At 49.5% G+C, this 23,086-nt stretch overlaps 1 protein-coding gene across 1 annotated transcript in view; it reads left to right on the plus strand.

The window, feature by feature from the left end:
* Positions 1-23,086, plus strand: part of SRCAP (Snf2 related CREBBP activator protein) — a 1,720,489-nt gene that overhangs the window by 1,616,286 nt on the left and 81,117 nt on the right. Inside the window, exon 33 of the mRNA XM_086931673.1 lies at positions 17,788-17,871. Coding sequence (XP_086787799.1) covers positions 17,788-17,871 — 84 coding nt within the window. The remainder of the gene's footprint in view (positions 1-17,787; positions 17,872-23,086) is intronic.

Genomic DNA, 23,086 nt, shown 5'->3' on the forward strand with positions numbered 1-23,086 from the left:
ATTTAAAGATCACAACAGCCCTGTACTCTTTATGAGGACAGGGTACTAAGCACAAACCAAAACTCTTACAAAAATACTTAAGTTAGCACAGTATATACAAATGCCCGAGGGGCACGGAAAACCATATACTCTGAAAGTGGAATGCGAAATTCCTAGCAGGTAAGTACAGTACTAATAGCTTTTGGAATCGCTAGGACTTGACTAGGGAATCGTTAGATTATGTCTAGGAGGCCTAGGGGACTCGGGTGCAGTGTGTGCACTCTCACGCGAGATGCGGGACAAAAGTCTATGGTAGCTAGGAATTAGAAAGTTAGTGTTCTCGGGCGAACCCGACCTGGTAGGGAGAAAACGAAAGTAGATTCTGACCCTTGGATAGTGAGGCTATGCTGGGGCACCGAAATGCCGAAGTTACCTAGCCCAGGGGCTGCAGCTGCATAGGTCTGAAAAGACGTCGGGAATCCTCGTAGACGGACCAGGAGCCGGAAGAAAAGATGCTGGCCGGTGACCAGTGAAGAAAGTTCAGTCGGATCCAAGCCTGGATCTTGAAGATAGATGACACCTGAAAGCAGAGGGGACCAAGTTCGAGACTACTAGCCAGTAGTCAGTGGGCACCAGGAGGGCACCGGATGGTAGCCACCTCGACTAGGTGAGTGGGTGACGCTTGACTCGAAGATCTCACGGACCAGGAGGCGTTGTCGGCGACCAGGATGGAGGATCGAGCTGTCCCACGAAGATAGAAGCTGTCGGCGTCGCTGGACCCAGGATTGGGCAACAAAGCCTTGGCAAATTCAAGCCCACGCGGTGGACCTAAAATGGCGTCTGGAGTGGACCAGGAGGGTCCGGGGTGCCTCTCTTGAAGAAGGAAGCAAAGGCCAGCCTGGAGCAACCAGACCAGCAGTCGTGAAGTCGTTGGGCGTCGTTCAGAGGGCCACAAGCCAGCCGGCTAGTAGCCAAACAACGCGGTGCACAGCAAACAGCAGAAGGGCCCCACGCAGATCGTGGAGATGCAGGGGGGCTGATCTTGGGTGCTGGAGCTGCGCAGGGTCGGGGCTTCTCGGACCCCAAAGCACTCACCAGTGGAGGACACGGTGGGCTTGCAGTAAAGATGTCGTGCAGTCTTGGCGATCGTCGGTCCCTTGAGGTCTCGTCGCACTCACGGTTCTCAGCTTGGCTGTAGAGGTGAGTAGAGGTCAGAGGTGCCAGGGAAGCCGGGTCTCGTCGAGCTGGGTCGTCGGATTCGTGATGAAGGACTTGCAGCAGACCGCAGTGTTCTTTAGGATGGTGCCTGCGGATGCAGGGTGACTACTCCTTAGCCACAAGGGAGAATCTTGAAGAAGAAATCGTGAAGTCCTTTAGAAGAAAGGGGTATCTTGATTCCAAAGATGATCTAATTTTAACAGGGGGCCCGCTCCCATCTTTATACTAAAAAAGGGGGCTGACCCGGTGACTAGGTCCTGCCTATGGGTGGGACTAGGTGGGGGGTGGTTACACCCCTCAGCCATGCCGGACTTCCCCAGGCCAGGGGCTGGTGTGCCCCTGGAACTGGTTCAGACCGGCCTATGCGTAGTGAGCACCGGGGTGCCACTCAGCAGTCACCTTCCTGTAAAGCCCTGCCTACCCAGGATACACAAAACCATGTCTGGGACGGTGCTAGCACCGCCCCTGACAGGAAACCCTTTGTCCAGGCTCCCCTCGCTGGAAGGACTCCCAGCTGCAGGGGGTCAGACTCGTGTCTGTGGTGGCAGCATCCATTTTGTGGAGCTGAGGCTTCAGTTAACTTTAACCGGGGTTCACAGTTACATACATGTCGTGTCCCTCTAGAAGGGTGGAATGCTAACCCCGTCGCCAGAATTGGCGAGGGGTTAGTATTCCAATTCGTATGACACCTTACTCGACATGTTTTGATAAAGCAATACCAAAGTTAGCATTTAACCGCGAGGATTATAATGCACTTAAGAGTATATGGTATGCGATATCATGGAACAGCTATTAGGACTTGGTTCCGCAAGCTGCAGACAGGCTCAGCTCATGCCAGAGCACCATCTCACACGATTCCAAGCACTCTGCCTTCAGGATTGTCAAGGCCTGCCATAGGAGTGACTGATAGGAATCTGTGTGTCCATTTTAGGGTTAGGTATAGGTATACTACACCTACAGCAAAGGGTGATTACACGACTTTGCCCCAGCTGTCATGCAGCCAGTTGTGTCAAATTTAGGAGGCCAGCCAGGGGTGGCATAATACATGCTGCAGCCCCTGGCAGCCCTGGGTACACCTATGCCCTGAGTTACAGGGTCTGATAAGGTGGCCCAGTACCAATTGGAAATGTACCTAGGGTACATGGAATCCATTTTAAAGAGAGAGCAGTAGGCCTGGGGTCCTGATTGGCAGGGTCCCAGGTCGACTATGTCCAAAACCAGCTAAAACACAGGGCAAAAAGTTGGGGGCAACCATAGTCAGGATGTACCTTCCTACACCCGGTGTGTAACTCTAAATATTCACACCTCGACGTGCACCCTGTGTGCAATACCTGCTTGTCGCCGGATCACCGCGAAGACACCTGCATGGCGTGTTCGAAGTTCCGGAGCAAGAAGACTTTAAAGATTCGTCGGGCCAATAGGCTCCAGGCTAAGTTATCGGCTACGGCGCCCCCACCAGATGACATTTTCAAGGAATCTGTCGAGGGAGAAGACGACGTGCAAGGTTCGGACTCTAATCCCGCATCCGAGGGGGAAACCTATGACGAGGGTGCGGAGAACTTTGGCGAAGTCACCGACGAGGTAGGGGACGACGATCAGGCTTTTGCCACTATGGGTGATAGCTCGGAGGAGGAGCATCCCCAACCAGACTCTGGGGTTATTACCCCTCCTACGGCCCAGGTCGAGGGATCGCCTTCGGGCCTTACCCAAGATCTAACTATGAGTCCTACGTCCCCGCCTCCGGGCCCGGTCACGGACATTTATGACCCATCACTTACGTCGAAGAAAACGAAAGTGAAGCCAACTGGTCACGCACCCTCGGATGCGAAACCGAAAGTGAAAGTCGCGCTGGTGAAGAAGGTTCTGGAGGCGTCAACTTCCAAGAAAACCAAAATGGCCGACTCGAAGAGCCACGCCAAGATGGCCGACCCGAAGTCCTCGGGGTCGGTGCCGAAGGCGAAATCGTCCGACGCAGCTGCGTCGGCTCCGAAAGGGGTTGTGGACCCGAAGTCGGCTCCGAAGAAGCGTCTGGGCGACGACGCGCATGGCCATGGGGCGTCGGCCCCGAAGAAGGCGCATGCGGGTGATCGGGCTCTCGATGCCGAAAAGTCGCTCGAGCCGGTCAAGCCCTCTCCGGCCTTGACGAAGAAGGTGGCGGAATCCTTGCAGCGGATTCGAAAAGACACTGTGGCGCCAAAGCTCACGCCTAAGCCTGCGAAGGAGCAGACGCCTATCCGTTTCACCTTTCCTCCCAAGTCGGCGCCGAAGGCCTTCGCGCCGAAATAGAGTGGACCCTCGAAGGAGGTATTGGCACCTAAAGCGGCCTTGGTGGTGTCGAAGCTTCGACTCCAACCGCTTGCTGAAGAGGAACGTCGTGAGGTAACCATCGACGCCAACACCGGAAAACTGTCGCTCCTCAAAAGGAAGATCACGACGGAGCCGGCATTGGAACATTTTAAGATCCCTCTCAAAAACAAAAGGGACTCCGAGGGCTCTTCGGCTTTGGTGGAACCTGTGTCCCCACAAACCCTGGGGTACTCGCCGACGCATTCCGCCGCAGCCGGTGCGGACGAGGAGGATGCCGAGTACGACTATCCGGCGTACTCGGATCCGGAGGAGGAGCACGTTCCGTGGTCCGCCGGAGGCGACCCGGACGACCCGCAGGCAGGTCAGGACGCTCAATTTTTTGCGGCCAAGACGTCCCCGACTGAGGATTCGACGGCCTTCAATGCTCTGATAGAGAGAGCTGCTGCTAACCACGACGTCGAGCTGCACTCGGACCCCGTGGATGTGGACTTCTTATTCGACACCTTCTCGGTAGCCGAAAAGTCAGTCAAAACGCTACCGATGCTGAAGGGGGTGCTTAAACATGCAACGGAGGTTTTGAAGGAGCCCACCCGAGCGCGTGTGGTCAACCCTCGCATCGACAGGAAATATAAGGCAGCGCCCACGGATCCTACATATATCAAGGGACACTTGCCATTGGACTCCCTGGTCGTTTCCAACGCTCGGAAGAGGGCGAACTCTCAAACTACTGGTGACGCTCCTCCCCCAGACAAAGAGTCCAAGATCTTTGAGGCCTCAGGCAAACGGATTGCTGCACAGGCAGCTAATATCTGTAGAATATCTAACACCCAAGCCTTGCTTGCACGTTATGATAGGGCCCATTATGACACATTAGAGGCCATACTGCAACACTTGCCTGACCAATACAAGGAGGCGGGGGAGATGCTGATTCAGGAGGGTAAACTCATTACGAATGCATCCATCAAATGTGCGTTGGATGTGGCAGACACAGCCTCCAGGGCTATCAATACTAGTGTGCTGCTTAGACGCCATGCCTGGCTTAGAATTTCGGGGTTCAAACCCGACATCCAAACCACTATACTGAATCAGACAGTGAATCCTGACCATCTGTTTGGCCCTGAGGTGGATGCCACACTGGAAAAAATGAAAAAAGATACGGAAACTGCCAAGTCCATGGGGGCTTTACAAAGTCAGCAGTTTCGGAGTGGTTCCTTTCGCCGCTCAAACTCCAGAGGCACCTCAAGGGGACAAGCATCCCAGTCCACACAATATTACAAGAATAACACCCAAGCCTCGTATAACAACAAAAATAGAGGTGGTTACAGAGGCAATAATGTCAAGGGCAGGGGACGTGGCAACAATAGCTCCAGGTCCACCGCCACCAACAAACAGTGACGTCTTGTCACTGCCCCCCGGCCATGCAACACCGGTCGGGGGGAGACTCCAGCAGTTCCTGCCGGCGTGGAAGTCCATCACCACGGACAGGTGGGTGAGGTCTATTATCCAGTACGGGTACTGTCTAGAGCTTACGTCCATTCCACCGGACATACCCCCAAGGAGCCGTCCTATGTCAGGCGAGCATTTGACCTTGTTGCAGCAAGAAGTTCTAGTCATGCTGCAAAAAGGGGCGATAGAGCTCGTTCCATTGCAAGAGCGGGGAACAGGGGTTTACTCCCTGTATTTTCTGATTCCCAAGAAGGACGGATCCCTCAGGCCGATCCTGGACCTCAGGCCCCTGAACTGGTACATCCTCTCGGAGCACTTCCATATGCTCACGTTGCAGCAGGTGCTTCCCCTGCTTCAACAGGGGGACTTCTTGGCTACGCTGGATCTGAAAGATGCCTATTTTCATATCCCCCTGCATTCTTCCCACAGGAAGTACCTCAGATTCACGATCTTAGACCAGCATTACCAGTTCAAGGTTCTGCCGTTCGGGGTCACCACGGCACCGAGAGTGTTTACCAAGTGCCTAGCGACTGTGGCGGCGCATCTCCGTCGCCAGCACGTCCACGTCTTTCCCTACCTGGACGACTGGCTCATTCAAGCAAGGACAGAACAGCAGTGCGTCGACCACGTGTCACGCACCATTCATCTCCTGCACGATCTGGGATTCTCTCTGAACTACCCAAAGTCCCATCTCCAGCCCGCCCACGTGCGACAGTACCTGGGCGCGACAATCAACACTCTGGCAGCCACAGCGCAGCCAAATTCAGTGAGAATCGCCAGTATCCAGGCGCTGATCCAACGATTCAGACCCCAACACTCGCTTCCAGCGAAGGTGTTCATGCAGTTGATAGGCATGATGGCCTCCTGCATCTCCATTGTCCCGCACGCGAGACTACATATGCGTCCGCTTCGGGAGTGCCTTGCACGTCAGTGGACTCAGGCTCATGGGCAACTGACAGACCTAGTGTTGGTGAGCGGTCGGGCATACAACTCTCTGCATTGGTGGAATCCACACAACCTTTGCAAGGGCCGACCATTCCAAGAGCCTGTCCCACAGATTATCCTGACGACGGACGCCTCTCTCCAGGGATGGGGAGCGCATGTACTCCATTACACTGTGCAGGGACTATGGACACTACAGCAAAGGAAGATGCACATCAATGTGTTGGAACTGATGGCAATCTTCATGGCCTTGAAGGCGTTCAAAGTACATCTGTGCAACAAAGTCGTGTTGATCCGGACGGACAACATGACGGCCATGTACTACATCCAGAAGCAGGGAGGCACACACTCTCCACAGCTGTCTCATCTGGCTCAGAGCATGTGGAAGTGGGCCATTCAGAGGAACATCTTCCTCATGGCAGAGCATCTCCCGGGCAAGGACAATCAAATGGCGGATCTGCTCAGCAGGCACAGCCATCAGATGCACGAGTGGGAGATACATCCATCAGTACTCCAACCGTACTTCCAAAGGTGGGGTCATCCAGAGATAGACCTGTTCGCCACAAAGGAGAACGCAAAATGCCAAAGCTTCGCCGCCAGATTCCCACACCCCCAATCACAGGGCAATGCGATGTGGATGAACTGGTCAGGCAGATTTGCGTACGCTTTTCCCCCAGCACCTCTGATACCGCTGGTGGCACGCAAGCTCAGGCAGCACTCGATGACTCTCATCCTAGTTGCTCCAACGTGGGCTCGCCAACCATGGTACACCACGTTTCTGGAACTGTCCGTGGTACCGCATCAAAGGCTTCATCTCACTCCCAGCCTTCTGACGCAGAGCCATGGCGACATTCAGCACCCAGATCCGCAACAGCTCAACCTGGCGATCTGGCTCCTGAAGTCCTAGAGTTTGGCTACCTCAATCTTCCTCCCGATTGCATGAACATCATTCGGGAGGCAAGGAAGCCCACTACCAGAGCTTGTTATGCGGCTAAATGGAAGAGGTTTGTCATCTACTGTGCTAACCACAATATTGACCCGCTAGATGCTTCCATTCAAAACATCATTTGCTATCTCTTCCACCTGTACCAATGCAATCTGGCGTACTCTTCCATCCGCATTCACCTGTCTGCTATTGCAGCATACCTCCAGAATAGACAACACCTGTCACTCTTCAGGGTCCCTGCTATCAAGGCCTTTCTGGAAGGACTCAAAAGGGTCATTCCACCAAGGACCCCACCAGCTCCAGAATGGAACCTCAATGTGGTTCTTACGAGGCTGATGGGTCCTCCCTTTGAGCCACTGCACTCTTGTGAGCTTCAGTTTCTGACTTGGAAGGTTGCGTTCTTAGTAGCTATTACTTCGCTACGGAGGGTTAGCGAGCTGCAGGCGCTCACCATCCAAGAACCTTCTTCCAGGTACATGCTAACAGGGTGGTGCTACGCACTAACCCTAAATTCCTGCCCAAAGTGGTATCCCAATTCCACTTAAACCAGACAATTGAATTGCCGGTGTTTTTCCAAAACCCAGATACACTGGCGGAGCGCATGCTCCACACCCTTGATGTTAAGAGGGCCTTGATGTATTATGTAGACAGGACAAAAGATTTTCGCAAAACCAAGCAGCTTTTTGTTGCTTTTGCCACTCACCACAAGGGAAACGCTATCTCTAAAGCAGGGAGTGCTATGTGGATAGTGAAGTGCATTCAAATCTGCTACGCTAAAGCTAAGCGCACTCTCACTATCCCACTGAGGGCCCACTCCACCAGGAAGTTGGGGGCCTCTATGGCTTTCCTAGGTAACATTCCCTTAGAAGATATCTGTAGAGCAGCCACATGGTCTACCACACATACTTTCACTAAACACTACTGTGTAGACGTGCATTCCAAACAACAGGCAGCTGTTGGTCAGGCTGTTCTAAAAACACTTTTTCAGACTGCTGCAGCTGGCACGGGCGGCCGCCGTTAATGGAGGGACTGCTATGTATTCTATGCACAGATATGAATTCAGCAGCCCACATGCCTCGAACTGCAAATGCTACTTACCAGTATGCATCTGTTCTTGGCATGTAGGGCTGCTGACATTCATATCGCCCACCCTCCTCCCCGGCGCCTGTAGCAGCTGCAGAATTCATTCATTTACATACATATGCTCATAGCATGGTCATCACTCACATTCTTCACTCCATCTCTGCCAATGGCTAAAAACAATCTGGGGATGGAGGCGATGCCCATGCGCACTGTAGTCCAGGGGAGGAGCCACCTATCTCGTGATACTTCGAAGACTCTTCCAGGACAACAATGTGCAATCATCCGGACCCAACACTAGGTGGCGATCTATGCACAGATATGAATGTCAGCAGCCCTACATGCCAAGAACAGATGCATACTGCTAAGTAGCATTTGCATACTGCAACATCATTCCCGCGTCCACAATGCCAACGACGAACATGGAGTCGACTGACGCCACCTACTGACGCGCAGGGGTACTGCTGAAGAAAAATTCTCCGGATACAGTCTAACGCCTGGGGGTAATTCTAAGTTGAGGAATCTATAACTAATCTCTCTTACAGATATATCGTTACCGAAGGTAAATAACTTGTTCATTAGTTACTTTGGTAAAACCTTGATCGATCTACACATATGACCCCTTGCTGAATTCTGTTGATTACTTTTCAGAAATATTTAGCTTTCATGCATCACTCATGGGTTTTTCACTGGTTTGCACCACAAACTGAAAGTCGGGTGATAGCACAAATAAAATTGTAAAAATTTGCAACCTCTGTGAAAAATGCCAAAATTGTGTTCTTGTAAGCTGAGAAGATGGCCACTTTAGCACATCAAACCGTTTGAAAATACCGGTTAGGCCAGTAAATACCTGCCGGGTGGCAACTCTAGCTATACCCATAGAAAATGTTCAGGGTAATGTTATTTCTCCAGTATTAGGGGTGTCTTTCATAGATTCACATGCCTGAATCATTCCCCGTCGTCGGAGTGGGAGTCCCACGGTACATAAAAAAGCAATAATATGCCATAAATATGTAGTAAATACCAATAAAAACAAACCAGGAAGTAAAGTAGCTAAAGCTACAGTAGAAAAAACTTCCACATCTATGACTATCCCAGTCATTTTGCATAATCCAAACTACAGCCAATCAGGTGCCAGCACCCACTAGAATGTTCTCCCCAGAGGCTCAGGCTCTCAGATTTTCTACTGCACGTCGTGTGAAGGGAGTCTCCCTGAGCTCTGCTCAGTTTTTTCAACTCTATCTTCCTTTTGGATCTTTTCTTCAAGAATGTCTTCAAAGAAGTCTCTGTTAAGAGCTTGTGAATCTTGCGGTAAGCTCCGGCTTTTTAAAGAGGATCCCCACAAAAAATGTATTTATTGTCTCTATCCAGATCACCAAGTCAAGGACTGTAAGATCTGCAGAACTTTTCCTCAAAAGACTCTGAGAGACAGAGAGGGTCGGTTGCTTTTGTGGCTACAAAAGCTTAAGGATTCTGATAATCCTGTGTCTGAGGTTGGCAGTATTGCCTCTGTTTCCACTTCAGCGTCCAGGAGGAGGCCCGCGTCTGAAGTATTGACATCGCCTGGGGCTAAGGTTGCTAAAAAACATCAACCTAAGGCATCCGACAAGCCTTCCACTTCTAAGGCTGCCCCCACAGGCAAGCGGTCCATCAAGAAATTGCCTCAGACAACCGACAAAGTTTCACCTCTGGAAACTTCATCATAGTCGACGACGCCATCTTCTGTCTTCTCGTCCACGAAGACCTCAGTCGACGCTACATCTACGTCGACAATGACTTTCTCATCTCCCAAACCTATGATGATCATGTCGACGACAGCTTCTTAACCAACTATGGTCTATGTATCCGTTAGACCTCTCTCGTCGACGACGGCCGTCGTCGATGCCTCATCGTCGGCTCCTCTGAAGGCTCTACCGTCGACGAAGAAGGTGCCATCGACGGGCTAGTCGGCAAGCTCCACTCCAAGCCTGTCCCGTCGACGACTGCCATCCCGTCGACGACTGCCATCCCGTCGACGAAGCCTGTCCCGTCGACGACTGCCATCCAGTCGACGAAGCCTGTCCCGTCGACGAAGTCCGTCCCGTCGACTAAGTCCGTCCCGTCGACGAAAACTGTACCGTCGATGACGGAACCTTTGACGTCTGCTCCGTCGACGGTGTTCTTAACACCAAAACAGTCTTCAACTCAAAGGCGTGAAACACTTTTTCCACTTTCACCCCTACATATTTCACCACAGAAAACATCACAGGTTCCTGACCAGCTTTTAGACTCGGACAGTGAGGATGGCGTGGTTCATACATTCGGAGCAGCCACTAGTCCTTCTGAACTACATATAAAGTTTCAAGAAGAGGAACAGGAGGAGGAACAACCACCTGAACATATGGCGTCTCCTATAGACAATGTACCTGTCGCGCAAGTACCAGTTGCTTTACTGATTAACTTACAATGTATGTTAGATGATTATTATAGAAGGTTTCCACCATCTGAATCTACAGGCTCAGTGCCTGCTACTCCGGCCACTACAGCACTTGTGCCAGTTTTTCAACCAGCAAATCCTGTTTCATCTCCACCGCAATTCAGGTAGAGGATGTGGATCCTCAGTCTTCGGATGAGGAAGAACGAAGAGAAGAAGGAGAGGTACAGGATGAGTCTGAGTGGGATGAATACCAGGTGCAAACTCCTTCTCCTTCACCTCAGACTGTCTCAATTTCACCACCGGTGGACGTGGGTAGCTTCCACCTTTTAATGGAGCGTGCAACTAAACGCTTTCATATTGATATGGAACACATAGAACAAGACTGTTTCTTATTTGACTTTTAAAGATCAGCCCAGAAAACAGATCAAGTCTATACCCATCATTGACTTCATTTGGCAGCAGGAGGGTATAAAGGTCATGGCAACCCTGGCATCCATTCCTCCAGTCCTGCCAAGAATGGAAAAGAAATACAGAGCACCGGACAAATCTACTGCGTGCCTTATTGGGCAGCCGAAACTTGACTCTGTCATTGTACAAGCGGCACAAAAGAGGGCTAGGAACCCTTCTTTTCCTGTTACAGTCCCGCCAGACAGAGATGGCAAACGCCTAAATTCTATAGGGAAGCGCGTCTCCACTATGGCGGCTACGACTGTTCGAGCGGCTAATTCATTGGCCATCTTAGGAAGGTATGACCGACCGATGTGGTCAGACATTGCACCATTCATTGACCTCCTTCCAGAACCATTCAAGGCTGAAGCGCTCAAGATACTGCAGGAAGGCCAAAGTATCTCAGAAGATATTATTGATTCAGCAGTGGATGTAGCCTCAACGGGCTTTCGACAGCTAGCGGGTGCTGCGGTTCTACGTAGGCAGGGGTGGCTACGTTCCACTTCCTTTAGACAAGAAGTCCAAAATAAAGTGCTGGACATACCATATGGTGGCGAATATCTGTTGGGCCCACAGGTGGAGGAAGCCTTACAGACGATTAAGAAGGATACAGAAACAGCTAAATCCTTGGGCACCCTTCAATTTCGCAAGCAGCCCTTTCGAGAAGCGAGAGGACGGGGAGCATCCTCCAACGGAGGTGGATATAACCAACAATCCTCCTACAGACAGAACAATCAATGATATCATACCCAGCGCTACCAATCTTATGGCCAGAGAAAGCCCACTTATGCCCAGAACAAGGGAAAGACAAATTACCGCGGAAAAGATAAGCGCCAATGAGACATTTCACCTGCCACCACTGCTGCCCCGCTCTCGAGAAAAAATTGGAGGGCGAATATCAAAATTTTACTCAAATTGGCTGTCAATAACATCAGACAAATGGGTCCTGGACATTGTGGCCAGGGGCCATGCCCTAGAATTCGAGAAATTTCCTCCAAATGTTCCCCCGAAAGGACCACCACCAGCTCACCTGAAGGAGCTGTTTGCCCAAATCAGATTGATGATGCAAAAAGGAGCGATCAAGAGCGTACCTCAGAAGATGAGGGGAATGGGGTTTTACCCCAGATTTTTCCTAATAAAGAAGAAAAACGGAGAGTGGGGCCCGATCCTAGATCTTCGCGCTCTAAACAAGTATTTAAGGAAATTAACTTTCAGGATGTTATCGCTTCAAGAAATATTACATCTTTTGGCAGCGGGAGATTAAATGGTCACCTTAGATCTCCAAGATGCATATTTCCATATCCCCATTCTACCTCGCCACAGAAAATTCCTGCGCTTCAGGGTGGCTGGCAGGGATTACCAATTCAAAGTCCTTCCTTTCGGACTACGGTCAGCGGCAAGAGTTTCTACGAAAGTTTTGGCTCTAGTGGCGGCGCACCTCCGGCTGGAGGGAATCCAAATTTTCCCATACTTAGACGACTGCCTTATAAAGGCCAATTCTCGCGAGGTCGTACAGTCTCATCTACAACAGTGTCTACACCTGTTTCAATCTCTGGGCCTGTCCATCAACCTCAACAAATCCCAATTGAGACCTTCTCAAAGATGAGCTTTCTTAGGAGAAACATTGGACACCCGGAGGCTCCAAGCTTTTGTCTCGGAGGAGAGACAAATGAAGATAAAGGACATGGCGCAGAATCTGCTATCAAAAAAGTCAGTTTCTGTTAGGCTGTACAAGTCTTTTCTGGGGATGATATCATCTTGCATCCCATTAATACCAAACTGTCGCCTCAGGATGAGACCGCTCCAGGAAGAACTAGGCCTGCAGTGGTTACAGGTCTCGAACTTTCGAAGATCTCATCAGGATCACACCGCTCATGCGGAATTCTCACCGCTGGTGGACACAAAAGCGACATCTCCAACAGGGGTGTGCATTCCTTCAAGATGCACCAAGCCTCACCATCACTCAGGGTCTCAGTCAGCGGCAAGTGGACAGCTCCACAAAAGCGGTGGCACATCAACCGTCTGGAGCTGAGAGCCATTTTTCTGGCACTCAAGGCGTTTTGTGCACTCATTCAGGATGCCAATGTGTTGATAAGAACAGACAACACAACAAGCATGCATTACGTCAACAAGCAGGGAGGAACACTATCTCTTCTCCTATCACAAGAATCCCAAGAACTATGGGCATGGGCCTTAAAGCACAATATAAATCTTCAAGCAGTGCATGTTCCAGGAACAGAGAACGTCTTGGCAGACGCACTCAGCAGGATGACGGTCTCCACTCACAAGTGGGAACTGCATCAGCATACAGTGGAACGCATATTTCACCTGTGGGGTCGACCAGACCTAGATCTATTTGCGACAAAGACCAACAGCAAATGCCAATTCTTCGCAAGCTGGCATCCCCACAAGGACTCTCAGGGGAATGCGTTTTCGATAGATTGGTCTCTGACATATGCGTACGCTTTTCCACTGATTCCACTAGTCCCCAAGGTTCTGCGGAAAATAAAGAAGAAACCATGTTGATAGATCCTAATCGCTTCCAGATGGCCGTGCCAGTATTGGTTTAGAGCTTCTTCTTCTGTCAGAGTGCAAACCAATTCAGTTGAATCAAATCCGGATCCAACATCACTGAGATTAGCGGCCTGGCGCCTGAGTACTGTGAGTTCGCCCACCTAAACATCCCGGAGGAATGCAATGAGGTTCTGGCCAAGGCAAGGGCACCCGCTACCATAAAGACATACTGTGAGAAGTTGGCCCGATATGCAGCGTTCGCTCTTCTAGCGACCGCTATGTATCGTTCCAAACGACCCTAATGATGATTGGTTGTAAGTCAACCTAAAGACCAGCTATCCTAGTAGCGTGGATACGAGCAGTCTAAGGCTAAAGACTCGAGAGGGCGTGTTAAGCCAGCTGTTTACCACACATGTACCCCTTGAACACCAAGTGAAAGGACACCACACAAGTGTTATGAAAATAAACAGGATATTTATTAAGATTCACAACAGCCCTGTACTCTTTATGAGGACAGGGTACTAAGCACAAACCAAATCTCTTAGGAAAATACTTCAAGTGCACAATTAAAACAAGTGTCCGAGGACACGGAAAGTTTAGAGGTCTCGGGCGGACCCGATAAGGCAAGTCGGAAGCGAGGGACTCGGGACCCTAGAGTAAAGAGGCTATGCAGGCACCGAAATGCCGAGTTACCTAGCCACGAGGGCTGCGGCTGCACAAGTCTTACAGGCGTCGGGGTCTTCGCTGACGAGCCAGGAGCCGGAAGAAAAGGAGTTGCTGGCCGGCGACCAGTGATGAATAGTTCGTAGAGATCCAAGCCTGGATCAGAGATCGTTGATACCTGAAAGCAGAGGGGACCAAGTTCGTACTACTAGCCAGTAGTCAGAGGGTACCAGGAGGGCACCGGTTGGCCGTCACCTCGACCAGGTGAGTGGGCGACGCTAGGCTCTGCAGTCTCACGGACCAGGAGGCGTTGTCGGCGACCAGGATGGAGGTGCGAGCTGTCCCACGAAGGATGATGCTGTCGGCGTCGCTGGGCCCAGGATTGGGGCAACAAGCCTTGGCAGATCTCAGGGCCACGTGGTAGGCCTAAGATGGCGTCTTGAATGGACCAGGAGGGTCCGGGGTGCTCCTCTCGGAAAAGGGAGCAGGGGCCGGTCTGGAGCAACCAGACCAGCAGCGTTGGTTATCGGATGTCGTCACAGGAGGACACAAGCCAGCGGCTAGTGACCGGACAACGTGTTGAGCAGCGAGCAGAAGGGCCCCACGCAGATCGTGGAGATGCTGGGAGACTGCACTTCGGTGCTGGAGCGGCTCAGGGTCGGGGCTTCTCGGACCCCAGAGCACTCACCAGGGAATTACTTCGATGGTCGTGCTGGTTAAGAGCGTGCAGGTTCTGATGATGGCCGGTCCCTCTAGGTCTCGTCGCACCCACAGATCACAGCTGAGCTGATGACGTGGGTAGAGGTCGGAGGTGCCAGGGAAGCCGGTTCTCGTCGAGCTGGGCAGTCGGATCCTTGAGGAAGGACTTACAGCAAACCGCAGAGTTCTTAGATGGTGCCCGCTGATGCAGGGTGACTACTCCTTAGTCACAAGGGAGAAATCTTGAGAAGAGTCTCGAATGTCCTTTCGTAGAAAGTAGTTCTTGATTCAAAGATGATCTAATTTGGAAGGGTCCCCGCTCCGGTCTTTATCCTAAAGAAAGGGGTGGGTACATGACTAGGTCCTGCCCTAAGGGTGGGACCAGGAAGGGGGGTAGTTACACCCCTCTCCCCTGCCGGACTTTCCCCAGGCCAGGGCTGGCGCCCCTGGAACTGGTTCCAACCGGCAGATGCGTAGTGAGCACCGGGGTGCCACTCCGCAGTCACCTTCTCGCAAAAGCCCTACCTACCCAGAATACACAAACCCTGTCTGGGACGGTGCGAACACCGCCCTCGACAGGAAACCCTTTGTCCAAGCGCTCCTCGCTGGAAGGACTCCCAGCAGAAGGAGGTCAGACTCGTGTCTGTGGTGGCAGCATCCATTTTGTGGAGCTGAGGCTTTAGTTAACTTTAACTGGGGTTCACAGTTACGTACATGTCGTGTCCCTCTAGAAGGGCGGAATGCTAACCTCATCGTCAGAATTGGTGAGGGGGCCGCATCCCGATTCGTATGACACCTTACTCGACATGTCTTGATAACGCGACACCGAAGTTACCGATGTGGTACGCGTTCTCATGGAACAGCCATTGGGTCGTTGTTCCGCAAGCTGCAACCGGGCTCGGCTCGGGCCAGAGCCTAGTTCACACGAGCCCACGCACTCTGCCTTCAGGATTGTCAAGGCCTGCCATAGGAGTGACTGATAGGAACTCGTGCGTCCATTGTACGGGTAGGTATAGGGCTACTATACCTAAAGCAAAGGGTGAGTACACGACTTTGCCCCAGCTGTCATGCAGCCAGTTGTGTCAAATTTAGGAGGCCAGCCAGGGGTGGCATAATACATGCTGCAGCCCCTGGCGGCCCTGGGTACACCTATGCCCTGCGTTACGGGGTCTGATAAGGTGGCCCAGTACCAATTGGTAAATGCACCTAGGGTACATGTCGTAATTTAGAAAGAGAACAGCCAGGCTGTGGGTCTGATTGGCAGGCCCACAGCCAGAGAAAGTCGTAAACCAGTGAAACAAAAGCAAAAAATCTGGGTGATCATGGGATTGCAGACCCTACTCTCCTACACATACCGTCTTAAATGTAAGCGTTTCTGCATATGGTGTCGCACAAACGGGGTTCACCCTTTTTCAGCAACGCCAGAAGAGATTCTACCTTTCTTCCTGCAATTAGCAAAATCAGGTCTGTCTCATGCAACCCTGAAGGTTTTTCTGGCGGCGATTTCAAGATACAGGCAGGATGGGACTAATTCCCTGTACTCTGCGAGGATTATACAACAATTCTTGAAAGGCCTCTTTAGAATGTTCCCTCCAGTACGCCGACCACCTCCTGCATGGCATCTTAATGTAGTCCTGGCACAACTCATGCGCCATTCATTCGAACCCATCCACAAGGCCGACCTGAAATATCTATTGTGGAAGGTATCACTGCTGCTGGCTTTTACATCCTCCAGGAGAGTCAGTGATATCCAGGCTTTCACTGTTCACCATCCTTTTCTGCAGTTTACAAATGACTCTGTGATACTCCGCACTAATCCGAAGTACATCCCTAAGGTACCTTCGGATTTTCACCTCAACGAACCTATAATTCTGAAGCCATTTTTTCCTAACCCGCAAACGCCGGCAGAAAGAGCGTTGCATACGCTGGACGCTAAGAGATGTCTTAAATTCTACTTGCAGAGGACATCCGCTTTGCGCTCTTCTGACCAACTATTTATCACCTATGGTGCTATTCGTAGAGGGCAGGCAGTTTCGAAACAGACTATTGCGAGATGGATATCTTCTGCCATTGCCTTTTGCCATACACAAGCAGGACGACCGTTGCAAGCAGCTCCTAGAGCTCATTCCACAAGATCAATGTCATCGTCTATGGCTTTATTTGCTGGAGTTCCTCTTCAGCAGATCTGCAGAGCGGCTACTTGGGCCAGGCGCCATACATTTACCAGACATTACTGTCTGGAGGCAACCAGCGAAGCTGATACTGCTGTGGGTCATGCAGTTCTACGAAATCTTTTTTACACATGCTTACATGATTGCATTTTGCCATGCTTAAAATGATATGTGTAATTTCAGTTTACACTGTTATATGGCTTATATGCTGACAACCATTAGCTTCTGCCTAGCACGGATATGTACTGCTAGCTACTCTGATTCAGGCATGTGAATCTATGAAAGACACCCCTAATACTGGAGAAGAACAATAGTTACTTACCTGTAATCTGTGGTTCTCCAGTATTGGTGTCTTTCATAGATTCACATGCAACCCGCCCACCTCCCCTCAGAGGCTTTTAGGCTATTTTGGTTTTCCTTCACTCCTTGCGATAAAATCTGAGAGCCTGAGCCTCTGGGGAAAACATTCTGGTGGGTGCTGGCGCCTGATTGGCTGTAGTTTGGACTATACAAAATGACTGGGATAGTCATAGATGTGGAAGTTTTTTCTACTGTAGCTTTAGCTACTTTACTTCCTGGTTTGTTTTTATTGGTATTTACTACATATTTATGGCATATTATTGCTTTTTTATGTACCGTGGGACTCCCACTCTGACGACGGGGAATGATTCAGGCATGTGAATCTATGAAAGACACCAATACTGGAGAACCACAGATTACAGGTAAGTAACTTTTGTTCATACAGAGTTTCTAGAAACCTTTATCCCGCAGTGTGACCAGGATCCACAAGACGTGGCATCAGCTCTCCAAACAAAGCAACTGTTTTGGATGTTGTCAGTCGTGTTCTATCTATAGTATCTGACACCCACTCTGTGATTTATAGATGGTTATACTGTGTGGTGTGCTGAGTTGACAGTCTCTGTGTGTAATGTGCTAATGGTCAGTCTCTTACCTTGCAGTTGACTCCCATTGAGCGTTATGCCATGAACTTTCTAGAATCATCCATGGAGGACATAAGCAAGGAAGAGCTGAAGCAAGCAGAGGTAACATTTTCTGTCAAATCTGGTGAAGTGAGCAAACCCTGCATTTCTTGTGATGTTTGTCTCCCTGGTGGTTTACAGCTGCCTAAAATACAATCAAATGCACATTTGCTCCAACTGAGGTGCGCTTCTGCTCAAGCTCTTCCCCTTCAGGAGCTACCCTGCTCTTCTCTCTCCTGAGATGTCAGTCTGCCCACTCTGCTGCCCAGAAGGCACATGTTTGCCTGTTTTCTTTGTTTAGGATCTCATTTACCACCTGACACTATTCACTTCCACAAAAAGCAGGTGTTTAGGAGAGGCTACACCAGATCAAGAGACATCAGTGTTCAGTGGGCCCACATTGAGTCATTCTAAATCTTCTGCAGACGAGTCATGCAGTGATGTCCTTGAGATTGGCTCACTACAGTTTACATCATAGGTTTCCCTGTGGCCTGACTCCCCTAAAGCAATGCATCCCCCAGAGAGTGATAAGTGACTTCCCTTCAGATATTCCTGCTTACCCACTTACCTCAAGAAGAGTCTGTTCTCTTTTGTAGGGTTCTTTTTGATTTTTCATAATAGGTACATAAAACATGCCTTTAAGAGGTGTCATTTTCTACATTCCTTTTTTGAGGGCTATTGGGGCGGGGGAGGTTTGAAAATACTTTACCCGTACCCGATTAATATTAGTCTATTCATCTGAAAACACCACTATTAAACAGTGGTTTTTAAAACCCTAAGTAAACAGAAAATGTAGCCCCCAATATGCTAAACACTCAAAGTAATAACTTAGCCCTGCACCGCTAAGGAATTCTAAGGCTGCAGATCTTCCTATAATGCAATGCAGGGTCAGTGAGATATCATGTAGGCCCCTAGTGGACAGGGAGAAAATTTGTCACTGTTCGCTGTAGGGATAATCAGGGGAAAGTAGGACTTTCAGTCCAGTGGGCCACCAGCTCCACAGGGGTAAGAGCTGTCGCCGTCGTCTTTTGCCCCAGCATGACTAGGCCTGATTTCACTCTTAGGGGAAACTCAGCCCATTCCTCAAGTTCCTGGTGTTCACACTAGGGATCAATGTTGAAGCACTCAATCTTGATGGTTTTAGAAGCCTTTGCTTTAGCTTTCAGGGCTTCTTTGCCAAGGTCTCTGTTGACATCACTTTCCTCAATCTCTACAATCCCTGGATGCTATAAACTGACCTCTGGTGCACAGGTCATAACATTGAGGCTATCGTTCAAATCGAACTTCTGCAGTTGCAAATCTCTATCTCAAGATCCCCCACCTATTCTAGTGACAAATGTGTTATTCCTAAGAGGCTTCTCCCAATTAAGGTGCCTGGACTTGCTTTTTTTTTTTTTTTGCTCTTCACACGGACCAAGAGATGCAGCCTATGAGGGCAAAGAGGCAGAATCGGTTGGTCTGGAAAAAGAAAGGAGTTTCCCAAAGCATACTTGAAGAGGTCTTGCAGACAGCCTACTCCTTTTTGAAAAGTTCAACAGCAGCTTCAGTGTCAACAGCAGAAGCTGTTGACACTGAGCATAAACAAAAACCTCATAACAAAAAAAAGAATCAACTGTAAGAATTTGGATTATTATCTGGGAGGGCGACTGCCCATCTCAAGGAATAATCACAATTTGTGTTGGGATAAATGTTTAATATCACTAAATGAACCAGAGTTCAACCATTGGTAGCTATGGTACACATCATACTTATGTAAGGTCAATGTGTATAGTAGTTATGCAATACCAAAACATTAATAACAAAATATCAAGCAATTAAAATCCTAAATTAAATTGGAAAAATGTAGTAAACACAACTACAACTGCAGGGTCTCTTCGCAAAAGGGTCCACGACACCACCTGCCCTGTTTGCGCCCACACAAAGGGAAAAACAACCCATCTTCAGCAAGAAACAAAAGAACTGCTACAAAAACAGGCAATAGAAAAGGTGCCTCTCCAAGAGATCAATCCGGGGATCTACTCAACATACTGTGTGAAGCTGGGTTTCTGTTGCAGTACCCCACCCCTCCCCACCCTTTTTGCCAGACCACTGAGGCACATTGACTTGATGTGCCTTGGGCCCCTGCCAATAAGGTTTCCAGGGCCTGTGTTCTTCCCCAAAACTGTACCTTGCACACCCAGTTGGCACCTCTCTGGCTACATGTCAGTCCCTTGTAAAAAGGTACTATGGGTACCAAGGGCACTGTGGCCAGAGAAGGCCTCTAAGGGCTGCAGCACTTATTGTGCCACCCTTAGAGGCTCTGTACCTTTACACCAGTGGTTCCCAAACTGTGCGCCATTGCTCCCTGGGGAGCAGTGAAACCTAGCCAGGGGAGCTGCGCACCAAGCACTTTAATGCTTTTAATGTTGAAGGGTCTGTTGGCCTCAGTTAAACTGAGTTGACTTAAACACATGATGTCGGTGATTGTATGTTATGTTACGTAGATTTATACAACGCAGCATTTACCTGAAGGTGTCTTGACACTAATAGAAGGCAAAGTAACAGAATATGCTGAGAGATTGCAGGTTAAAAAGCCATAACTTGAGGAGCTTTCTAAAAGCCAGCAAAGAGGGTGCAGATCTAATGTGGAAAGGAAGGGCGTTCCAGAGTTTAGACGCTTTAACTTGGAAGCAACTACCTTCCAATCTAGCTTTCTTGAACCTGAAAGGAGTAAAGAGTATGAACACAAAGATCTGAGGTTCCTCTTATGAATATACCATGAAATTGAGTTTCTCAGAAATTCTGGACCAATGCCATTAAGGGCCGTCTACATGAGACAGTGTTTAAAATTTAATGTAGTTTCTTACTGTCAACCAGTGTAGTTCTTTTATGGCAGAAGTAGCAGACTGATATTTTGGCAAGTTTAGCAGGAGTCTGGCAGCTGAATTCTGCAGCAACTGTAAATTGTTTAAATGTTGTTTCTGCAGGTTGGAGTACAGGCCATTGCAATATTCAATTCTAGATAAATTGAGTGAGATTACGGTTTTCCTTGCACTAACTGGAATATAGGGCAGAATCTGTTTTAGGATTTTTAGCATATTATAGGAAGTGACATGCCTAAAGCATGCCTTATGCTTAATTAATGGCATGTCGAGGGAGATGACCTTCATATTTCACTGGCTCCCCATGTTCCAGCTCTCCCAAAGTAAGCAGAAGATGCCTGAGTTATTTTGTGAAACTCGTTAATAGTTTCACTTTTTTTCCAAATGCATTTTACACCATTGCAAGTTATCAGGAAAGTACAGTTGTCCTGTCGTTTAAACACACTAAAGTATTAAGTATTGACATTTGTACTTGAATCATAGTTACTTCCAGTACACATTTCATTCAGTACACGCACATTTCCAGACAGGCCTGCACTCTCCTTGAGCACAGGGAAGTAAAAAACCATATACAACATAATGCCAACATTTGGAAGCAAGAAACAGTAGTTTAGAAAAAAAAAGCAGAGGAATGTATTTTACTTGCATTGATTTGGGGGCAATTTTAGGGAGGAGACAGCAAAAATATAGCTGTATGTGTTATATAAATCATGAATCAACCTGCTGAGACAAATGTGTTAGCACGTATGGCATCAGTAGAAATGGAAGTGCATGCAAATATTCTTCAAGCGCACAAACACTTTGGCAATGGGTCCTGCGTGCATAGGGGTGCTATCTAGCACTGTAAGTGTGGATAAAAAGGTTTCAGCGGATACTCAAAAAAAGAATGGGCAAAGAAGTGTAACTAGGAAAATTTTATTAGAGGTGCTGCTTAACTAATGCAAAATACCCTGCGTATAGGATTATAATAACTTCATCATCTTCCTCCCAATTATTTTCAGGGAGAAAAATGCTTGTAATCCTGAGGCCGGGCTTACATCCACCCCACCCTTCAAACAAAAGTAACAGTGGGCAACCTCAGGCAATGGGTCAAGGGAGCTGTGGGTCGAAAAAGTTTGGGAACCACTGCTTTACATACACACACTGCCATTGCAGGCTGCGTGTTTTGATGCAGAGATAAGTGAAGAGTCGACATGGCACACATCCCTTTTTGCCATGCCTAAAACCCACTGCCCTGGCATAAGTCAGCCACCCCTTGAGCTGGGTGCACTATACCATTGGTGAGGGTACAGGTGCATGAGCCCTGTACCCCTACAGTGTCTAGACCAATTCTTAGACATAGTCAGTGCAGTAATGCCATTAAGAGTATATGGTGCTTGGAGTTTGTCATTACGAACTTCAAAGCACCATAATGGTTTTACTGAAAACTGGGAAGTCTGGGATCAAAATTCTCAGAACATTAAACCAACACTGTGTGAAATTTAATGAAAAATGCACTCAGAGGACATCTTAGAGATGCCCCTTGAAAAAACGACCAGCCTTTGGTGGGTTCCCTGATTGGTACACACCAGCCTGCCACCACACAACATGTTTCTGGACCCCTGAGGTGGGAGCCTTCACTCCCTGAGCCCAGAAACAAGGCCTTTCCTGGGCAGAGGTGGTCACACCTCCCCCAGGCCGGGAACAGCCATCTGTGTCAGGGGAGCTTCAAAGTCCTTTCCATCTTTGTAAAGTGACACCCGGCCTCTGCTGCTATGAGGAGCAGGCCCTTTCCTGTCTCTCCTCCTTTTTGGCGGGAAGACAGGTGCCCACCTCTGCAAACCCCACCCCTCAAGTGGGGGAGGCGAGGTGAAGCATCTTGCAGATGGCAGGCACTCGCCAATTCGGATTATGGATTGTGCCCATTCCCCCACGTGAGGTGAGCACACCAAGGGTGTAGTCACCCTAAGATCAGTAGCCCATTGGCTACTGATCTTGAGTCCCCTAAAACACCCCCAAAATACTGTTTTTAGGGGCAGACCTGAACCAAGAAGACAGATTCCCGCAACCTACGAAAGACGAAAGCAGATGCCGAGCAGAGGAGACTGCAGAGAAGAACTGACCTGGCCCCAGCCCTACCGGCCCTTCTGCAGCATCCAGAGATCCTGCGCCAAACGTCAACTTGTCCTGCTGCCAACGACCTCCAGAACCCCTGGGAGGACTGACTGACTTCAACAAAGCCCGGATCTCGTGTGAACAGCAGCTCTGTTCAAAAGAAACTCCCAAGACAGACTCTGAGCCTGCTGAGGACAAAGAAACCGGATGCCTGGAACCACCATTGCACCCGACGCCTACAGCTTAAATCCAGGTGGCCCATCAGTTCAAGCGAGGTCCCTGGCGCTCCATAATCCGAGTCGCCTTCAGCCTCTGCACCTAGA

Source organism: Lissotriton vulgaris, chromosome 7 (assembly GCF_964263255.1).
Source record: "Lissotriton vulgaris chromosome 7, aLisVul1.2, whole genome shotgun sequence".
NCBI lineage: Eukaryota > Metazoa > Chordata > Amphibia > Caudata > Salamandridae > Lissotriton > Lissotriton vulgaris.